At 43.4% G+C, this 16286-nt stretch overlaps 1 protein-coding gene across 5 annotated transcripts in view; it reads left to right on the top strand.

Annotated features, from left to right (window-relative positions):
- The window catches only part of LOC111866763 (trichohyalin), a 152626-nt gene that overhangs the window by 84300 nt on the left and 52040 nt on the right, over positions 1-16286 (top strand). For 4 of the 5 annotated variants that reach the window (XM_033752399.1, XM_033752398.1, XM_023856006.2 and 1 more), the window contains exons 2-3: positions 5459-5608; positions 11311-11407. In XM_033752399.1, the coding sequence (XP_033608290.1) occupies positions 5459-5608; positions 11311-11407 (247 nt within the window). Of the gene's footprint in view, positions 1-5458; positions 5609-11310; positions 11408-16286 lie in introns of those variants that run through there. The other variant, XM_033752401.1, reaches the window with a different exon arrangement.

The following is a 16286-nucleotide window of genomic DNA, read 5'->3' as shown; positions in this document are numbered from 1 at the left end:
CCTTAAGAGACCCATAAAACCGCACATATTAAGACAGTAAAGCTAATAAGGCCATCCGTGATGGGGCCTGATGTCAGCGGGTCCTAGTAGGCAAGCTAATTGCACCAGTTTTAATGCTGGTATTTCAGATAAAGACTATTTAAACCCAGAAAACCAATCCGTGTCAACATGGGTGGTAAATTGGCCACTGGCCATGAATCGCGAAACAATATCAGTGGACTTCACTTTATTGCGTGGCCCGACATGGCTAATTAGCTGTTCCCCCCTTGTGACGTCACGTACTAATTAACATGAAAGCAACCCGCACCACACGAAACGTAAGGTTTACACTTTTGAGGAAGTCGTAACGTTGAGTCCTAGAGACGAGGTTTCACGGCCTTCCATGTCCAGTGTAGAGCACTAAAGTTTACCCACTAAAACAAAACAATATCTTCTGTCTGTACAGTAAAATTGTAATAATGCTGCTTGAGATTATATTAACACAGCACGCCGATAGAGCTTCGCACATGGCATTTGCAGGCAGTACTAATTCTGCTGCTAGATGGCTCTGTCAGCAGTAGTCTCTAGGTCATCGGATGTCATTCATACAAAAGATGTTTATTTAGAAAAGCTTCTTGAAACCTGTGTTTTGCTTCTGCCTGGTTTGTATCCCAGGTCATATCACGTCATGTTATGTCATGTAGGATTTGTGGTGAACAAATTGGCATTGGGGATAGTTTTCTCCGAGGACTTAAGTCCCCTCTGCCATTTCTCATTCAGCCAACTGCTCCGTATTAATTAATCATCCTGGCATTGATGCTATATGATGTATTTACTGACAGCGCCGTTAGATAACCCACTGTAATTGTTCTAATTGCCGGTCACGGTAGCCGAGCGGTCTAAGGCGTGCACTGTCTTCGCTCGCTCGGAAGCCAGGATCGTGGGTTCGAATCCCACTCAGGGCATGGATGTTTGTGTGCGTTTTTCTGTGTTTGTGTACAGGTAGAGGCCTTGCGACGAGCTGATCACCCGCCCAAGGAGTCCTACCGAATGTCTAAGATGTAGAAAAACCGAAGTGAACGGAGAAGTTCATGGAGGTAGGCCTAGGCCCACTGGGGCTATAGTGCCAAGGAAAAAAAAATTGTTTTAATTATTTGTAGTATTGGATGCTGTGATATCACTTTTCTTTTTGACGCTACAACTGCAATCTTGGCCTTGGCCTACCTCCATGAAACTCTCCGTTTCATTTCGGTTTACTAGATCTTAGACATTCGGTAGGACTCCTTGGGTCAGTTATCAGCTCGTTGCAAGGCCTCTACCTGTACACAAACACAGAAAAACGTACGTATACCGTGAGTGCGATTCGAACCCACGATCCCGGCTTCAAAGCGAGCGAAGACATTGCATGCCTTAGACCGTTCGGCTACCGTGACCGGCAATATCACGTTTAATATTTAATAACTGTCTTAATAATATATTACTCTCACCTGCCTCATCCTTAATTAAGCACCATGCATTGATGGCGTATGGGGAGTGGAGGTATATCTCCTCCCATTCTTACTCTCGGCTCTATATTTTTAATTGCTAGTGGGGTGGGACTAAGTCCCTTGTACAGCGGCCACTTCTGGCCTATTATACCAGCCCCGGATGATAGGTGAGGGTGATTGTGGAGCAATTAGTGGAATGTAAATTGGCAGGGGAAAGCGAATTACTCGGAGAAGACCTGCCCCAGCGCCACTTTGTCCACCACAAATCCCACTTGACCAGACCCGGGATCGAACCCGGGCCGCCGCGGTGGGAAGCCAGCGACTAACCGCTTGAGCTATGGCGCGTAAGCAGTCACTCCATGACCTAACAACTTCCCCCAGGGGGGAGCCCCCTGTAACAATTAGGCAAGAAGCAGGGGAATTTTTGCCCCTGCCAGGAATCAGAAGTCTTGCTCGGTCGTTCAGCCCTTAGCCTAATTAGTATACCGACTGAAGTATCCCTCTTCCTCATGTTACCCTGAAGAAGGAGGCAGCTGATTCCTCTGAAACGTTGACACTTGTATCCCAGTAGGCTGTAATCTACATATTCTGTGAGTTCAGCAGTTCTGTCTGTGTATTCTGCTACTTCGAATGAACGAAGCCTGCTCCATTAGGAACGCGGCGTCACTCCTTCAAACAAAACTACACAGTAGATCGCCCTGTGTTGATTCACACAGTAACAAAGTTAGTTTTCACCGTAACCAGATCGGCAGGTATCTAAATGTCAAATGTTACTTCTCCGGTAACTAAATTAGAAATCCTGGGTGGAAACCAATATTCACTGTTGATAGAGGTAACTGCATTTAATTTGCTTGTGTCGGTCACTGTGGTCAGCCGTGACCGTTCGAGTACTGTGGGCGTGGGTTCGGGTCTCGCTGGATATGTTTTCTCTTTGCATGATGTGGTCTCGTGTACGTACTCGCGCTTTCATAGCCTGGCACTCACAAGTCATCATAAAAAGTTCATATTGTGGCGACCGTGTCGAGTGTCTTCCAAGTGTGCAGAGCAGCTGCGGATGTATAAATAAATATACGTGGATAGCTGAAAAGGGATGGTTCTCCAGCTCGTAATTTGGACCGGATGGAGCTATTCTTTGCTATAAAAAGCAAGATACAAATGTTTGTCAGGTTTCAGGGTCCATAAAACACGTGGAACGTCTTGAATAGTTTAGTCGCTAGTAGTGTCTGGAGGAAAACTATGTTCCTTGGAGTCAGTTAACCGTATAAATCTCAAGGCTCCCATGTTACTCGGACATTATACAAAAACCAAACCTTATTCTTACATTGAGTATTCATTTTTACATTCGTCGACACAATAATTGGTTATAAAATATACAAATATAGATTATTTACATTAAAATCTTAAAACCTTAAACATGACATGTTTCGTCCCTTATTGGGTCATCATCAGGTGTATTGTTCGTGCTTAGTTGCTGATCTTGTTTCTTAGTATGAATCCATATTTTGGATATGATTATATAACATGTACGAATAATATTATTTTTGGTATTATCTTCTTTTTAGTCCAGTTACGTTAGTATTAGATATTGTAACGTATTTGATCAACGCGTTGCCAAGCAACGGCTCGGTAAACAGCGTCAGCAACAGGAAGTAAATTTTCTATGGAGTCCGCGCCGCGACTGAGGCTATGCAACGCCGAGGTAAATACGCCTCTACAACAGTAGAGGCTTTGTTTTACGTGGGGTCCGTTCTGTGGCTATATAAGAAGAGCGCCCCACATCAACAAACCCGCAACTGTCTGACAGTAATAAAAGTCTGGTCGTAAGCCCCAGATGGGTGCTTTATTCCAAGAGAGACTGACCGACTGACCGTCGGTCGTAACATAAGACTCACATTCAAAGAGTCCAGTCAGAATAGAGATCAGATCAGAGTAGAACAGAGTCAGAGAATAGAGTCAGAATTGAGTGAGAGTCCAAGGAACAAGGTTTCGGCTGAAGATTTATTGTTAGTTATTTTAATTTTGCGAGTGATTGTACAAGGAGTGACCAATCGAATTACCAGTCCAAACCCCGTCTTATTAGTCACAAGCATAGACGTGGCAATATTAATATACGCGAGACAGCCCACGTACAGCAAAATAGCGATTTTACGATATTTATACACTGGCACCCCCTTCAGCTTAGCAAAGAGTCCAGCCTTCTCTAAATATTCTACTGTACTCTTCTACAAACTATTTCACTTTCAGTACCGGCAGTGTTTGATTTTGGTAGCAATCAGAAATCCTTCACTTCCTCCGTCTGAAATGGTCTCGGCTTATTTCAGGCTTCGAGCACATATTGATTCTGATTTGCTCTCCAGTCGGGACATGGGGATCTGGCGAATTTCTTGAGCGCAGGAAGCGGCCTGCGTCAAGGGTATCACAAATTCAACGGAAATCTCGGCTGCTGGACAGGAAGTAAAATATTTCGGGTTTCTATAGTCCCACAGCGGTGATTATGAAAAATAATATCTCCCGAATCGTGAAGCCGTGTAGTCTGTTAAAAATTTACCGACGTTTCATAAACCTACAAGTTGTAGTTAACTAGAGAATTTCACTTAAATTCGTTAGAATAACAAAAGGTTTTGGAAAGATGTAATCTCCTACTTGTCTTTGATACGACGCGGGCGGCGTAGAAAACGGCACGGTTCTTCTATTGTTGCATATGTATTCGTTGCCGCAATAACGTTTCTGCCTAGCAACGATAGCGGAATACACATAACGGGGACACAGACTAAAGGGAGGGATGTATGAAGTACTCCTTTGAGATGGGCTCTGGTGCCAAGTTTCATAAATATTGGTTGAGGCATTCCTAAGTTAATGGGGGGGGGATACACAGACGGTATGGTGACCGCATAAGCCTAATTCTATTTTTTAAAGGAAAGTTTGCAGAGAAATCTCCTTTGTATGTGTGTCAAACTTCATAGTTATAGGCCTTGTGGTTGCTTGGAAATTTGCGTACACGTTTCATGAAATTAATATTGCAAAGATACAGGTTACAACATCCCCCTAACGGCTGGTTTAATCCATAAAAGGCACAGGGGAAATGTAGTTGCCAGAGTGTGCTTCTACACAGCGGTTGTAATGCTCCCAGAGACCGCAGTCTGCAGATACGTACATTTACGAGATGCAAACTGTAATTTTCATGCCTCATTACAAGTCGCGGACAATTCAAGGCATTCAGAAGACGGCGCATCAGAAAAATAACAATAGGAGACGTTGATACTGCGCAGTTCGCAAAACAAATTCAGTTAGAAATTATCGCATGACCCCGCAGAGTTTTTTTTATACTCCTTGAAAATGAGGGGTCGTTTTATTTTATGGTCCTAAATAATAATCACAAGGAAGATGATTATGATGGATTCTAATTGATAATTGTGATGATATTTGTGGAGATACCTGGAGTTATATTTAAGATATTACATTTTGAATGTATCGTTTCTTAATGGTATAATTTTACTTTTTTTCGGCCCTCATAACTAAACCACTCATCCAGTTTAATCAAACTCCATTTTATGACTGCAGGAGAACCCAGTAGAGATCACCGCCTCCAGTTGCTCCATTATTGCTTTTTATGAATGCGTTGTCTCGGAAACGTACATGAACCGTTGCCTAGCAAAATGGGCAATTCAATGTCTGGCTCCACTACTCACGCTTTTAGGCGGCTTCTCTAGAAGGGCTCAGGACTATGGAGTTATGTTACAATATGTAGGAATTTTATGTAATGTAGGTATTTCTGGTCCGCCGTTGTCAGTGGGAAAATATATGAGACGAAAACATTGCCTCCATCTTCAGGGTCGAAGAGCAAACACTATAAGTAAGCACCAAGGTGCCATAGCCCGTGCTATGACAATCCAAAGTGTTTGTGATAGTTTTGTTATTTTGCCCAAAACTCGGCATTTAGTGGGTTAACTGGGAACAGTCACTGCTGAACTGTGACTTTCTTGTATTTGCAGAAACAAGCGATGCTGGTGCGACAACTGGAGGAAGAACTACGGATGAGGATGCGAAACCCGAGCGTGGAGTTGCAGCAGCAGATGGAAATGCTGTTTACAGAGAACGAGCATCTGACGAGGGAGATCGCCATCTTGAGAGAAACTATCAAGGTGAGCGCACACGTTTCTCTAGATGCACGCTGCTCCGTAACTTGCGGTCAGTAGAGTAAATCTGTCAGAAACATCCTTGAGGCAACTTTACGGTTGAAAAGTCTGGTATTTCAAACGAGGCCTGAAGTAGGGACATGTTGGTTTCTGTCCTATATTCATAATTGTAACTTTCTAGTAATTGTAGTTTGCAGCACTGTACAGTTCGGACAGAGCCCGACATTTCGAGGGCAACGTCGCTTCCATCTTCAGATGTATCTGTGCATTTATACTGTGTTATTTTATCGAAGTGTTGGTGTTGGAGATGGTAGTTCCCTTGAACGCTGTGCTGCTGTTTTCCTGGATGCGACCATATGCGTACTGTGTGTAGTAGTAGTAGTAGTAGTAGTAACAGCAGCCAGTAGCTACACTATATAGTGTCGAATGGTAGGATGACAGATGAGCTGGAAAATACTTAGAAGGAAGTGGTTGTGGCCTAATCAAAGTGATATCCCAGCATTTTCTTGGAGGAACTGAGGAAAACCACAAGAAATCTCAGAATTGACGGAGTGCCGACCGAGATTTGAACCAAGCCCCTCCCGAATGAATGAGAAGCCTTAACGCTACACTAACCTGTTGGGTCAGATGTTCGCCATGCATATTCCTACTAAAAAAGCTACCGTTCCTGAAATTTCAGAGTTTTGGTAGGAAACCCTTTAAGAAAGAGATCACTCGGCAGACCTAGGTTTGCACGTGAGGATAATATTAAAATGCATCGTAAAGAATTATAATGGGAAAATAAGAACTGGATTTATGTGGATAAGGAGAAGCGGTTGCTTTTATGAACAGGTAAAGAAACTATTGAGCTCCATAAACCCCTTGGAATTCCTTAAGGTAGCTGAGCGTCTGGTAGCATCTCTAGAAGGAACTAGTTCGATACCCAGCATCTTCGGGCGATATTGATTGTTTCAAGTTCAGAACATGTCGGAATGAAATAAAGTTTGCGTTGTGTGGCATCCTGTTTCCATAGTAATTAAACAGTTGGATGTCACGTAACCGGCCGGAGATCGCTGTGTTCTTGCATATCACAAAGGAATGCAGACCAATCGATGCACTTCCGCCAATGTCGACATGTTAGAGAAGAACAGAATGACAGGTTGTTAAGCGAAACGACGTATCTCTTGTCTTATTTCTGTGTTCTTTGCTCGTAGTAAAAAAGGTACAGCTATCCCTGTAACAGGCCGTGGAACCACATAGTGTTGTGAGACGTCGAGGTTCCCACATTTTGTACACAATCGACTGAGATAATGACGCTGAGATTGTCAGCCGGCCACCCTTTACCCCCGGGAAGATTCTGGGTACTCATTTTTGTTAGAGGCTTTGTCGACCCCAGGGCCATTGTGCGGCTGGAATGATTAGGTCAATTGAAAAATCTAATGACCTCATCGGGAATGGAATCTACGACCTTCCGACTTGTAGTATAGTGCCTCAACCAACTACGCTACCGTCTGCCCCTCTTTCTCATTGTACAGGAACAAATGTAGGTCCTACAAGACGTCTTTCCTATCTCATATCCGAGTGCACTTGATCATATTTTGATAAAACTTTAATACTATGTTTCGATTTTAGTTAGTTTTCCTCGGTCTTTCCAAGTAAATCTCAGAATAAGTCTTATTTTAGGCCACAGCCGTTTCCTTCAGTATCCTGGTCACTTCGCCATTTATGCTGCTGTTTAAGGCATGGTCGAGGTACCAGGAGTGACGTAAAATACACCCCATATAAAAATAGAAGGTAAAGTTGTCCCTGTGCTTAATTAAATATAAACACTACGCCATGAAGGCGTATGGGGGAGTGGTTATATAGATCCACAATTTATTGATCTCGGCAGTAGTCTGAGGTGAGTGATCAGCTTCACGCTTCAGCCGCTTTACCCCCCCTGGAAATATCCAACCCTTCCGGTACCCATTGTATAGGAGGCCGGGTGGGCCCCAGAACCGGTCTGGACGCTGGTCAAAAAAGAACAGTCTTTGTTGTACCGGGACTGGAACTCCAACTCCTCTTGTCGTCCAGCCCGTAGCTAGCCGCTCTACCGAATTCGCTATCCCGGCTCCACCCCCTCCCCTATTAAACATTCGTACCCTTAAGACGTCTCACCAACTTAAATGTGGATCGTGGAGATATTTGACGAGTAATCTGAGCTTCTGGTTCATGACGGTGTTTAGTTCGGAGAAAATCCGACGTTTCGGGGGAACATACCGCCTCAATCTTCATGGTAGAATGGAAACCATGTGTTCCTCCGAAGAGCCAGGCTTTCTCCGAAATACATTTCGTTACAAAAGATCGCCTCCATCTTCAATAATGGATGGAGTCGACATGCTTCTCCGAAACGTCTAACTTCACGGCGTTTCAGCCCAGAGGACCGCAGTCATAGCCACCGCTGTGAGAACTTAAAATCCAATCTGAATCTAGTTTTACAAAATTTCTTGCTTTTGGTATGTCGGCTCTATTTTGGCCGAGCCCCAATTGGAAATATTATATAGGATTAGTTCTGGGCTGCTTGGCCTCCCGTTTTGTGGTTCCTTTCACCATTTCACTTTGCAGAGACGTTGCCAAGTTGAAAAGAAACGTGCCGGGAACAATAGAGTCACTGTGCTGAGGTTCTCGTTTTGTGCGAATTGTTCGAACTTTCCCTTCTTTTTTTGCTGTGCATGATTTCCATAGACGGATGAAAGCGAAGCATAATTGAGCCTCTGTCCGTATTTTTCTTTCCTTCCATTCGCATCTTCTGCGTGCGAAATTGCAAAACTGATATCGATCGAGGTTGTATATTCAGACAGAACTGTTGCAATAATATTGTCACGTATTTGGGGGCGTGTTACTATAGACGGGGCAGGGATTAGATATTGGATTAGCCGCCGCTAATCTCCACACTTTGCAAGTCGCCACAGAATCCGCTAAGCCCCTTCCAACCTGCTGTGTCTTAACCAGCCGTTCCTTGGCAGCGGCTTCTAACATTGGATTTTCTTCGGCTTCCCTCGCCTAGGTCCTCTTGTTACAGCCGCCCGTGTAGAGCTCAGCTACACTTAGAAATTCTCCGTTGATATCACTACTGCTCTTATGCGATATCGCAACTCTTCTTCCGACATATCTTTGGAGTCCTTCCGAGATATCGCTGCTCTTCTTCCTCTTGGTGTCAATACATTACCGAAATGTCACCAGAAAGTATGGCTCTCAACATACTGTACTGTAATTAAATACAACTCTGTAATTTAGAGCTTCACTGCATAACCCACTTATAAGTTCTCCTTTTGTAGTTACGGCTTATTTAATGGCTCTGGTAGCGGGATAAGTGAAAAGTGAATGGGACGCAGCTGTGATCACATTTGAGGTATTGTTTCGGCATTTTCCTCTGGGTACAGTGGAACACCACGAGAAACTACTACTTCCATCGTCAGTGTAGAAGATGGAAGCGGCATGTTCTCCCGAAACAGCAGTAAATATCTACCAGACTACACGGCATCAATCTTGTTATTCGCCTGTGTGGGAACCACAAAGTTCTATTAACTGTCTTTTGCAGGAGCCGAGAAGGGAAGTGTCGAAAATAGCCATTGACAGGAGGGCTGGAGCACCCCCTTTCCCCGCCCTCCGCGGACACGCGGGCTGCTTCTAATTTTGCGCCCTTGCCCTTGCAGTGCCTCGCCGTGTTTTGTTACGAAAATAAACACGCAAAGTTGGAGCTAATCCATAGGAACACAAAGTGGCATGCCTCGGCAACACAGGAGAGGCCGATACGTTCCCATTGCCTGACTTCACAGTAAACTCCCAAGAGATTTCCTTATATTGGCTCCCAGAGAGCGCGTGCAATGTACTCATATAGGCTCACCCATGGGTCAGGTTTCATCCCACGGTAGAATTAAGGTATTACCGCATACGAAGCCTTCTTTAAGAATAATCTAATTTATGATACTGCTTGAGTTTATAAAATAATGGTTATCTGAGATGTAACGCTGTGTAGTTTGGTGGGTAGATACCAACGCTTCGGAGAAACCCTCTACCTCCATCTTCAGGGTTGAGTGCTATAATGCCAAAAATTTTGATAGATAACATCAACGTTTCCTAGGAACCTGCTGCCTTCGTCTTGATACGAGTGTGATGCTGAAGATGGGGACAGCAGGTTCCTCCGAAACGTTAGCCTCTGACTATAGAGGAAAACCTCTCCGAATACACTGATTATCATAGTCCCCCCTCCCTTGAGATCCTCGAATCTTTCTCTCAATGTGCTATATTTTTTGTATGTGTTCCTTGGACAAATGAAGAAATTAACGCATTATGTTGATGGCATGGCTCTCTGCTCCATCCATTCTTTCTCAGCTGTAAAACTGCTGAACGTATTAGGATGAAATTTGGTATTATAAATGGACGCCAAATTTGTCCAGTAAATTTTGAGGAAAAGAAAACGCACTGTTGAAATTGATCAGATTAAATTATATCAAGAATGGTTAATTTTACAAGAAACGCCTTTCATATAGAAAGGGACGATCTTTCGAGGTATGGTCGTGCAAGTAGTGCTGATCATACAAGGACTTATCGTACAGGAAGTGCTAGTTGTACAGGAGGTGAGGTAGGAACTGAATCTATGTAAATCTTAGTCATGAATCACGAGGACATTGAAGGCAGGAATAATTGTACTTGCGAAGGCCAGCAGCAATCTAACCGGCCGACTTATCTGTCTTGAGAATGTTACGAATTTGTCTGCATAATATATTAAGAATATATAAAACAGAAAGTCCATCTATCCTACGAACCAGTGCACGTTATCCTTCGTAGGCAACCTTATGGAAGAAAAATCCTATGTAATTTGATTAAGCTTTCCACTAGGGTATGAAGACCAGAAACATTTTGAAAATCGAATCTAGTGACTTTGTGATGATAAAGTAACGGCCTACTTCACTGACTGGTGACGACACCCCCTTGTTACATATGGGATCAGATTTATTCTCAGGTTTGAGGATTTAGATTGTGGTCTTATTGGTTCCAACACCGTCAGTTGTGTCATGTATGTGAAGGGAACAGCAACATGTTCTTCTGAAACGTCAGCAACGACGTAACAAATTACACGGTATCGCAGGAGACCACAATCCTGCAGTTCATAATGATTTACTGTATTTTGACGTGCCACCTAAACGTCGGAATATCGGAGTCAGAGCGGGATTTCATTGCTAGGCAACGGCTCGGTGGTCACGTTCCTGCTACAATAAGAGCAGTAAATATATAATTGTTTGGGTGACAGTTAAACACGTTCACGCGACAACGCGCGCATAGGCAGACCGTTACCACGGAAGTGAAACCCAGAACTAGTTCAGTTCCCGCGGTAACCAATACTGTAACTACCGTTGCATTGAATACGCGAAGCAGAGCCCTTGAACAAGGTGTTTTCTAGAGCGTCCGACTGTCGAATGTAACAGACCGAGCGGACGGAAGAAACTAGCAGAGCAACGCAAGAAGTGCGGGGAGAGTCCAGAAGACCAGAGATGCAAGATGCAGACAACAGCGAGGGATTCGGTATCCAGAAGGAGTTGAGTTGTTATAACCGAGTGTAATTGTGAGAGTGACATCAAATAAATAAAAGCACCAGATCTAGAATCCGCAATTATTTGTCACGGAACCCAGGACATGTGAAAGTATCTTTCAGAATAATGATGTGTGCATTTCTTGGTTGTTTTCAGGAGCTCGAACTAAGGATAGAGACTCAGAAGCAAACGCTGCAAGCCCGGGATGAAAGCATAAAGAAACTTCTGGAAATGCTGCAGAACAAAGGCGTTGGTAAGTTCCTGCGGTGCCATGAATGTTCACATTTTCCTGTAACGTTTAGTCACATTCACATGCAGTCATATGGGACAGACATGTTTTCCTCCGCTCGAAATATATGATTGAAATTAGGGAGAGAAATTCAATCCCTCGTGCCATCAGTTTAATTATGATTTAAATGAATGTTGAATTTACTGTTTAAGAATTTAGTTTAAACATCTGTTTTTGTAGCTACTTTGGTCCATCGAAGTAGAATGCATATGAATCCTAATATTATGTGTTTGAATTCATCTGTATAAAGATATGTTTATTGTTAGGTCAGTGAAGAAGATCGTTTCAGGTGCCTATATATTATGTACGGCGTGTATATAAATTACCAAATGATCTGAAATACATACGGTTCAAACATGCGACGTAAAAATCTGGATGTGATATCAGAAATTTTAATGCTTGGATACAGAAAATATGCTTCAGCTTTTTTTTTTTGTTGGCATTTTATTTACGATAAACGGAAACGGCCTCCGTAGTCTAGGGGTAACGTTCCCACCTCATGACTCAAGGCGGAGGTCGTGGAATTTTTAAGGGCGGAAAAATTCAGGGAACAAGTCCTCCGGGAAGGACTTTAAGCCGTGGGTCCCGTATCGTAGATTTACGGCACGTAAAAGATCCTCATGTCTCTAGGAGACCTCTGAGCAAAATTAGGCAAGTTTCCCGCCCAAGTAGTTTCCAATGCCTCCGGTAGATGGGGAAAGCATCGGGTACCACTGCCAGTAGAGGGCCGACCTCGCTGGCAGAAAGGGGAGATAGCGGGCACCAGTATCGGTAGGGTATGGCGACAGTAGAAATTAAAGGGGGACGTACAATAGACTATTAGTCGCGGTGCATGGGGAAACCAACCCCCTCTATACTGAATAACTGAATACGATAAACGGCACTGTTTATTTCAGTACTGAAATTATTTTGGGGGATCCAAAGGTAGTTTAAATGCGTTGAATACTTATTCCAGCACGTAGATATGTTTTATTTTTCGCTCCAAATATCCGTACTTCAACTGTTCATATTGAAAACTTTGCTCTCACAAATATTCGTCGTTGATAAGCTGCAACTTTCGTGTGTAGTCTCAAATACACTTGTTCCCCGTTATTACTAGCGTTATGGACTTCATCCAGCGGGCGCGATTATGAAACAACACCAGGTTTCGGTAAGCATATCTGCTCCTTCCCTCGGGTGGGGGTACCTGTTCAGGTGGACCTGTTAGGAACAATTACGTCCAGTCGCTAGATTCTGACGGACCCAAATGAATAGATACCTACGCCTGAAGTTGGGAGGAGATCCAACTACCGAAACATTACGCTATGGTTTCGAATGTCGGTTGATAACAAAGCACAGAAAACTAATATTGCAGACTGTAATGCACCACTGGTGAAATTTCTGCGTATTCACATTATTCTGCAACACCAAACCGTTATCAAAAATAGACTTCCCATATCATTTCTAGAACTTGTACAAAAAACAAAACAGCAACAAACACCAAGATTCTACCAACTGATATTATTTAATTGTAGTGTGTGCCTACGCGGTGACGTAGTTGGCTGAGGCACTATGCAACAAGCCGAAAGGTCGCCAGTTCGTTTCCCGTGAGGTTATTGGATTTTTCATTTGATCTAATCCTTCCAGCCGCACTATGGCCCTGGGTTCGACTAAGCCTCTAACAGAAATGAGTATCAGGAATCTTCCTGGGTGTAAAAGGCCGTAAGCACATAAGGCTGACAACCTCACCGCCATCTGTGAGCCGATTGCCTAGAAAATGTGCGAGCTTCGACGTCTCACAGCCCTATGAGCCTCCACGGCCTGTTACAGGGATAGCTTTACCCTTTTTATGAGTATTTCATTGGGAGAGGTGACCTATCAGATGTTTCCTGCGGATGTGTGACCTGGCGTGATCGTAGGTGAACTGTGTAGACTCCATTACGGTGCGGGCAACTTCACGTACGTGTATATTGAGTCTGTAGTTCGCGATCTGGACTTGCAACTTGTTACTGCGAAGCGATTTCTTGAATAGCCGGTATAGCCCTATGGCGTGACACGAAATATTAAACGACAGGTTGGGTTACAGACTGTCCGATATGACACGTGTTACGGAAGTGTATTAAACGGCAACAGATTTAACGGAGGGAGACAACCGGTGCCATTACTGAGCACCCAGTGTAACAGATATCACTGAATGGTAATTAAAATTGTAAAGGATTTGTTGGAAATCCGGTGTATCAAACGTTCCCTTGTGTAGGACATAATAACAGGAACAAAAGTATGTATGCAGTGCTCTGGTCGTCCAGTACAAGCGCACTGACCATGTAACTGTATTCATCACCTGCTCTGGCGTTCAGAAACTCTCCGTTCTCTACCAATAAAATACAATTACGTGTTTCTTATGATCATCAGAATAAACAACTGTTACATTCAACGACAAAAACAAACTCCATGGACTGTAGTCCGCAAGCGAACTATACCGACCGAGCGACCGCCGCTTGTCGGCGAAGTTAGTACCAACTTTTGCGGATAGAGGATGTCACGTGGTCAGCGCAACGGATCCCTACAGCCGTTAATCTCGGTTTTCTAGACCGGAGGCGCTATTTCCTTGAAATAGCTCCTCAATTATCCTCACGAGGCTGAGTGGACCCCGTTCCGGAACCAGTACTTCTCAGAAAATCTTATAGCGCCGGGAAACGAACCCGGGACCTCTGGATCTGTAGACAGGAACTCTGACCACTAGATCACAGAGGCAGTCACTATTACGTCCTTATAGGGTATTAACCAAATGTATGTAAAAAAAGTAAAGCTATTCCGGTAACAGGCCGTGAGGGCCCACAGAGCCTTGAGACGTTGAGGGCACCACATTATCTAGACAATCGGCTCAAAGATGGCGGTAAGGTTATCAACCTTACGCGTCGGCCGCGCTTTACCTCGGAATTGCATCTGTACGGCTAAGTCCCGTATCATTCTTGCAAAATGGCGGGCTGACTTGAACGCCGTAAAAGTGGTCTCAAAGTTACGTTCTTTTAGAACGTGGCGCTGTATGATGTGGTTGTTGAATTCCAGCTTTTCTGAACATCTTCTTGTACCGTACCATTAAGATGGAGACGCCTGCCCAACTACACGGCGTCACATCTTGATATTCGACGGTGTGAGAACCTCAGATATTACGAAGTCATGTTTATTATTGATGGTAACATAAAAATAAGATCAGAACGCAAAAAAAAAATGAAAATGGGGATATGAAACGCAGAAATTAATTATCTCCACAAGTTCTGACTTCTAAACATGTTTGTGAGTTCATTATTCTTGATTCAAGAGATCTGTTATAGGTCAGTCTGCTACAGACATAAAGTCTCCAACCTGATGTCTAATTGCGAAATGACTAGGGACCTGTAGGTATTCAAGTTTGTTTTCTTGCTTCAACCTTTCTCGTGTTCCAGTGATAATTTTGTGTAGTCAAGATCCCTTTTCATTTTATGAATCGTGACCAGGAAATTACAACCCTCATGACAACATTTTCTTTGAATTCAAAATCTCTCCCTTGTAATCAGTTATGTGCGCTGTAAATAAGATGTTTTTCTGCAGAGGAAATTAGGAATCTCGCTGGGAAATTGCACGAAAATAAGAAAAATTATTTCCTTTGTGTGTCTCCTTGCTGTGAACCCAGGGGTTCTATTAAAGTCTATAGCAATAATTGCCTCACTTCTTCGCGAATGAGTGGCACTGATAGGCTTAGGTGACTCCCCGTTACTCGAGCTTCCCAGAGACGCTGGACCTTAGTTGCCGAAGCGGTTAAGAAATTCCACCTTGTTGCAGAACTAGCAGATTTATCGTCATTCTAAAAATAAACCGCTATTCGATCTGTCTTGAGCTAGCTGCATCAAATCCAGGCCTTCGCAACTTATTTTATACAGTTTTGAGACTTTCAACGCGCTGAGAGTTTAGATTGTGCTCTATTTTGGACGCCATAGATGGAAGAAGGTGCTCGTATCGAATCCCGGAAGGGACACCGGCTATACTGTTTAAGTGTTTTCGTGGTTTTCCTCAATCCCTCCAGCGAAATCCCAGGATAGTGTCTCAATTAGGCCACGGCAGTTTTCTTCCAAATCCTTTCCAGTTAATCATTCATCAGTCTCCTTAATAATTCGACACTGTATAATCTGCCTATTTCAGAGTCGTAAAATGACCAGCAAAATAATACACAGCGTCTCGCACTCATAAGAACACAATATGAAGTATTTTTTTTCAAATGTTCAATTTAATATTATCCTCCAGTCTACACATGTCTCCCAGTTTCTTCCCACGCCTTTCATATTCATGCAGACGTTTTTATTAAGTAGCGAGTTAGTGTAATTAAAGCCAGAGCTTCTGTTTAGAAAGCCCCAGTATTTCTTGTTACTTCCTTGCATGTTACTCGTACAATCATTCCTGTTATATATGATTCACACCCATAACTATGCCCCAGTACAGTCCAAGCAAAATGTACCGAATTCGTTCTTCTGGCTTTCACTCGTTCAGTTTGACGCCAGTTTCTCACAGCGAGGACCTTTGTATAATTCTGGGCTAATTTGCGTGTCATTCATAGTGGACAAATTGGTACTGGGTCAGGTTTCTGTCCTGAAACTTAAGTTTTCTGATTCTTTCTCTTTTCAGTTGCCTATCGCCTAACGGGCTGAATTTTGTCATATGCTAGAATTTATCCGTTGAAGGGGGCTGTTCCGTAAAGGCGGAAGAAATAAAGGACAAGAGCGACGGCCGATGTTTGTGGTTTCTTTTAAAATTTCCAGGAAATAGTTACGGATTATGCTAAATCCGTTTCAAGCCCGACAGTTCATAATAAAACGGACTTTATCTTGAT

Source organism: Cryptotermes secundus, unplaced genomic scaffold, assembly GCF_002891405.2.
Source record: "Cryptotermes secundus unplaced genomic scaffold, Csec_1.0 scaffold367, whole genome shotgun sequence".
Lineage (NCBI taxonomy): Eukaryota > Metazoa > Arthropoda > Insecta > Blattodea > Kalotermitidae > Cryptotermes > Cryptotermes secundus.
This window is presented reverse-complemented; position numbering and strand designations above follow the sequence as displayed.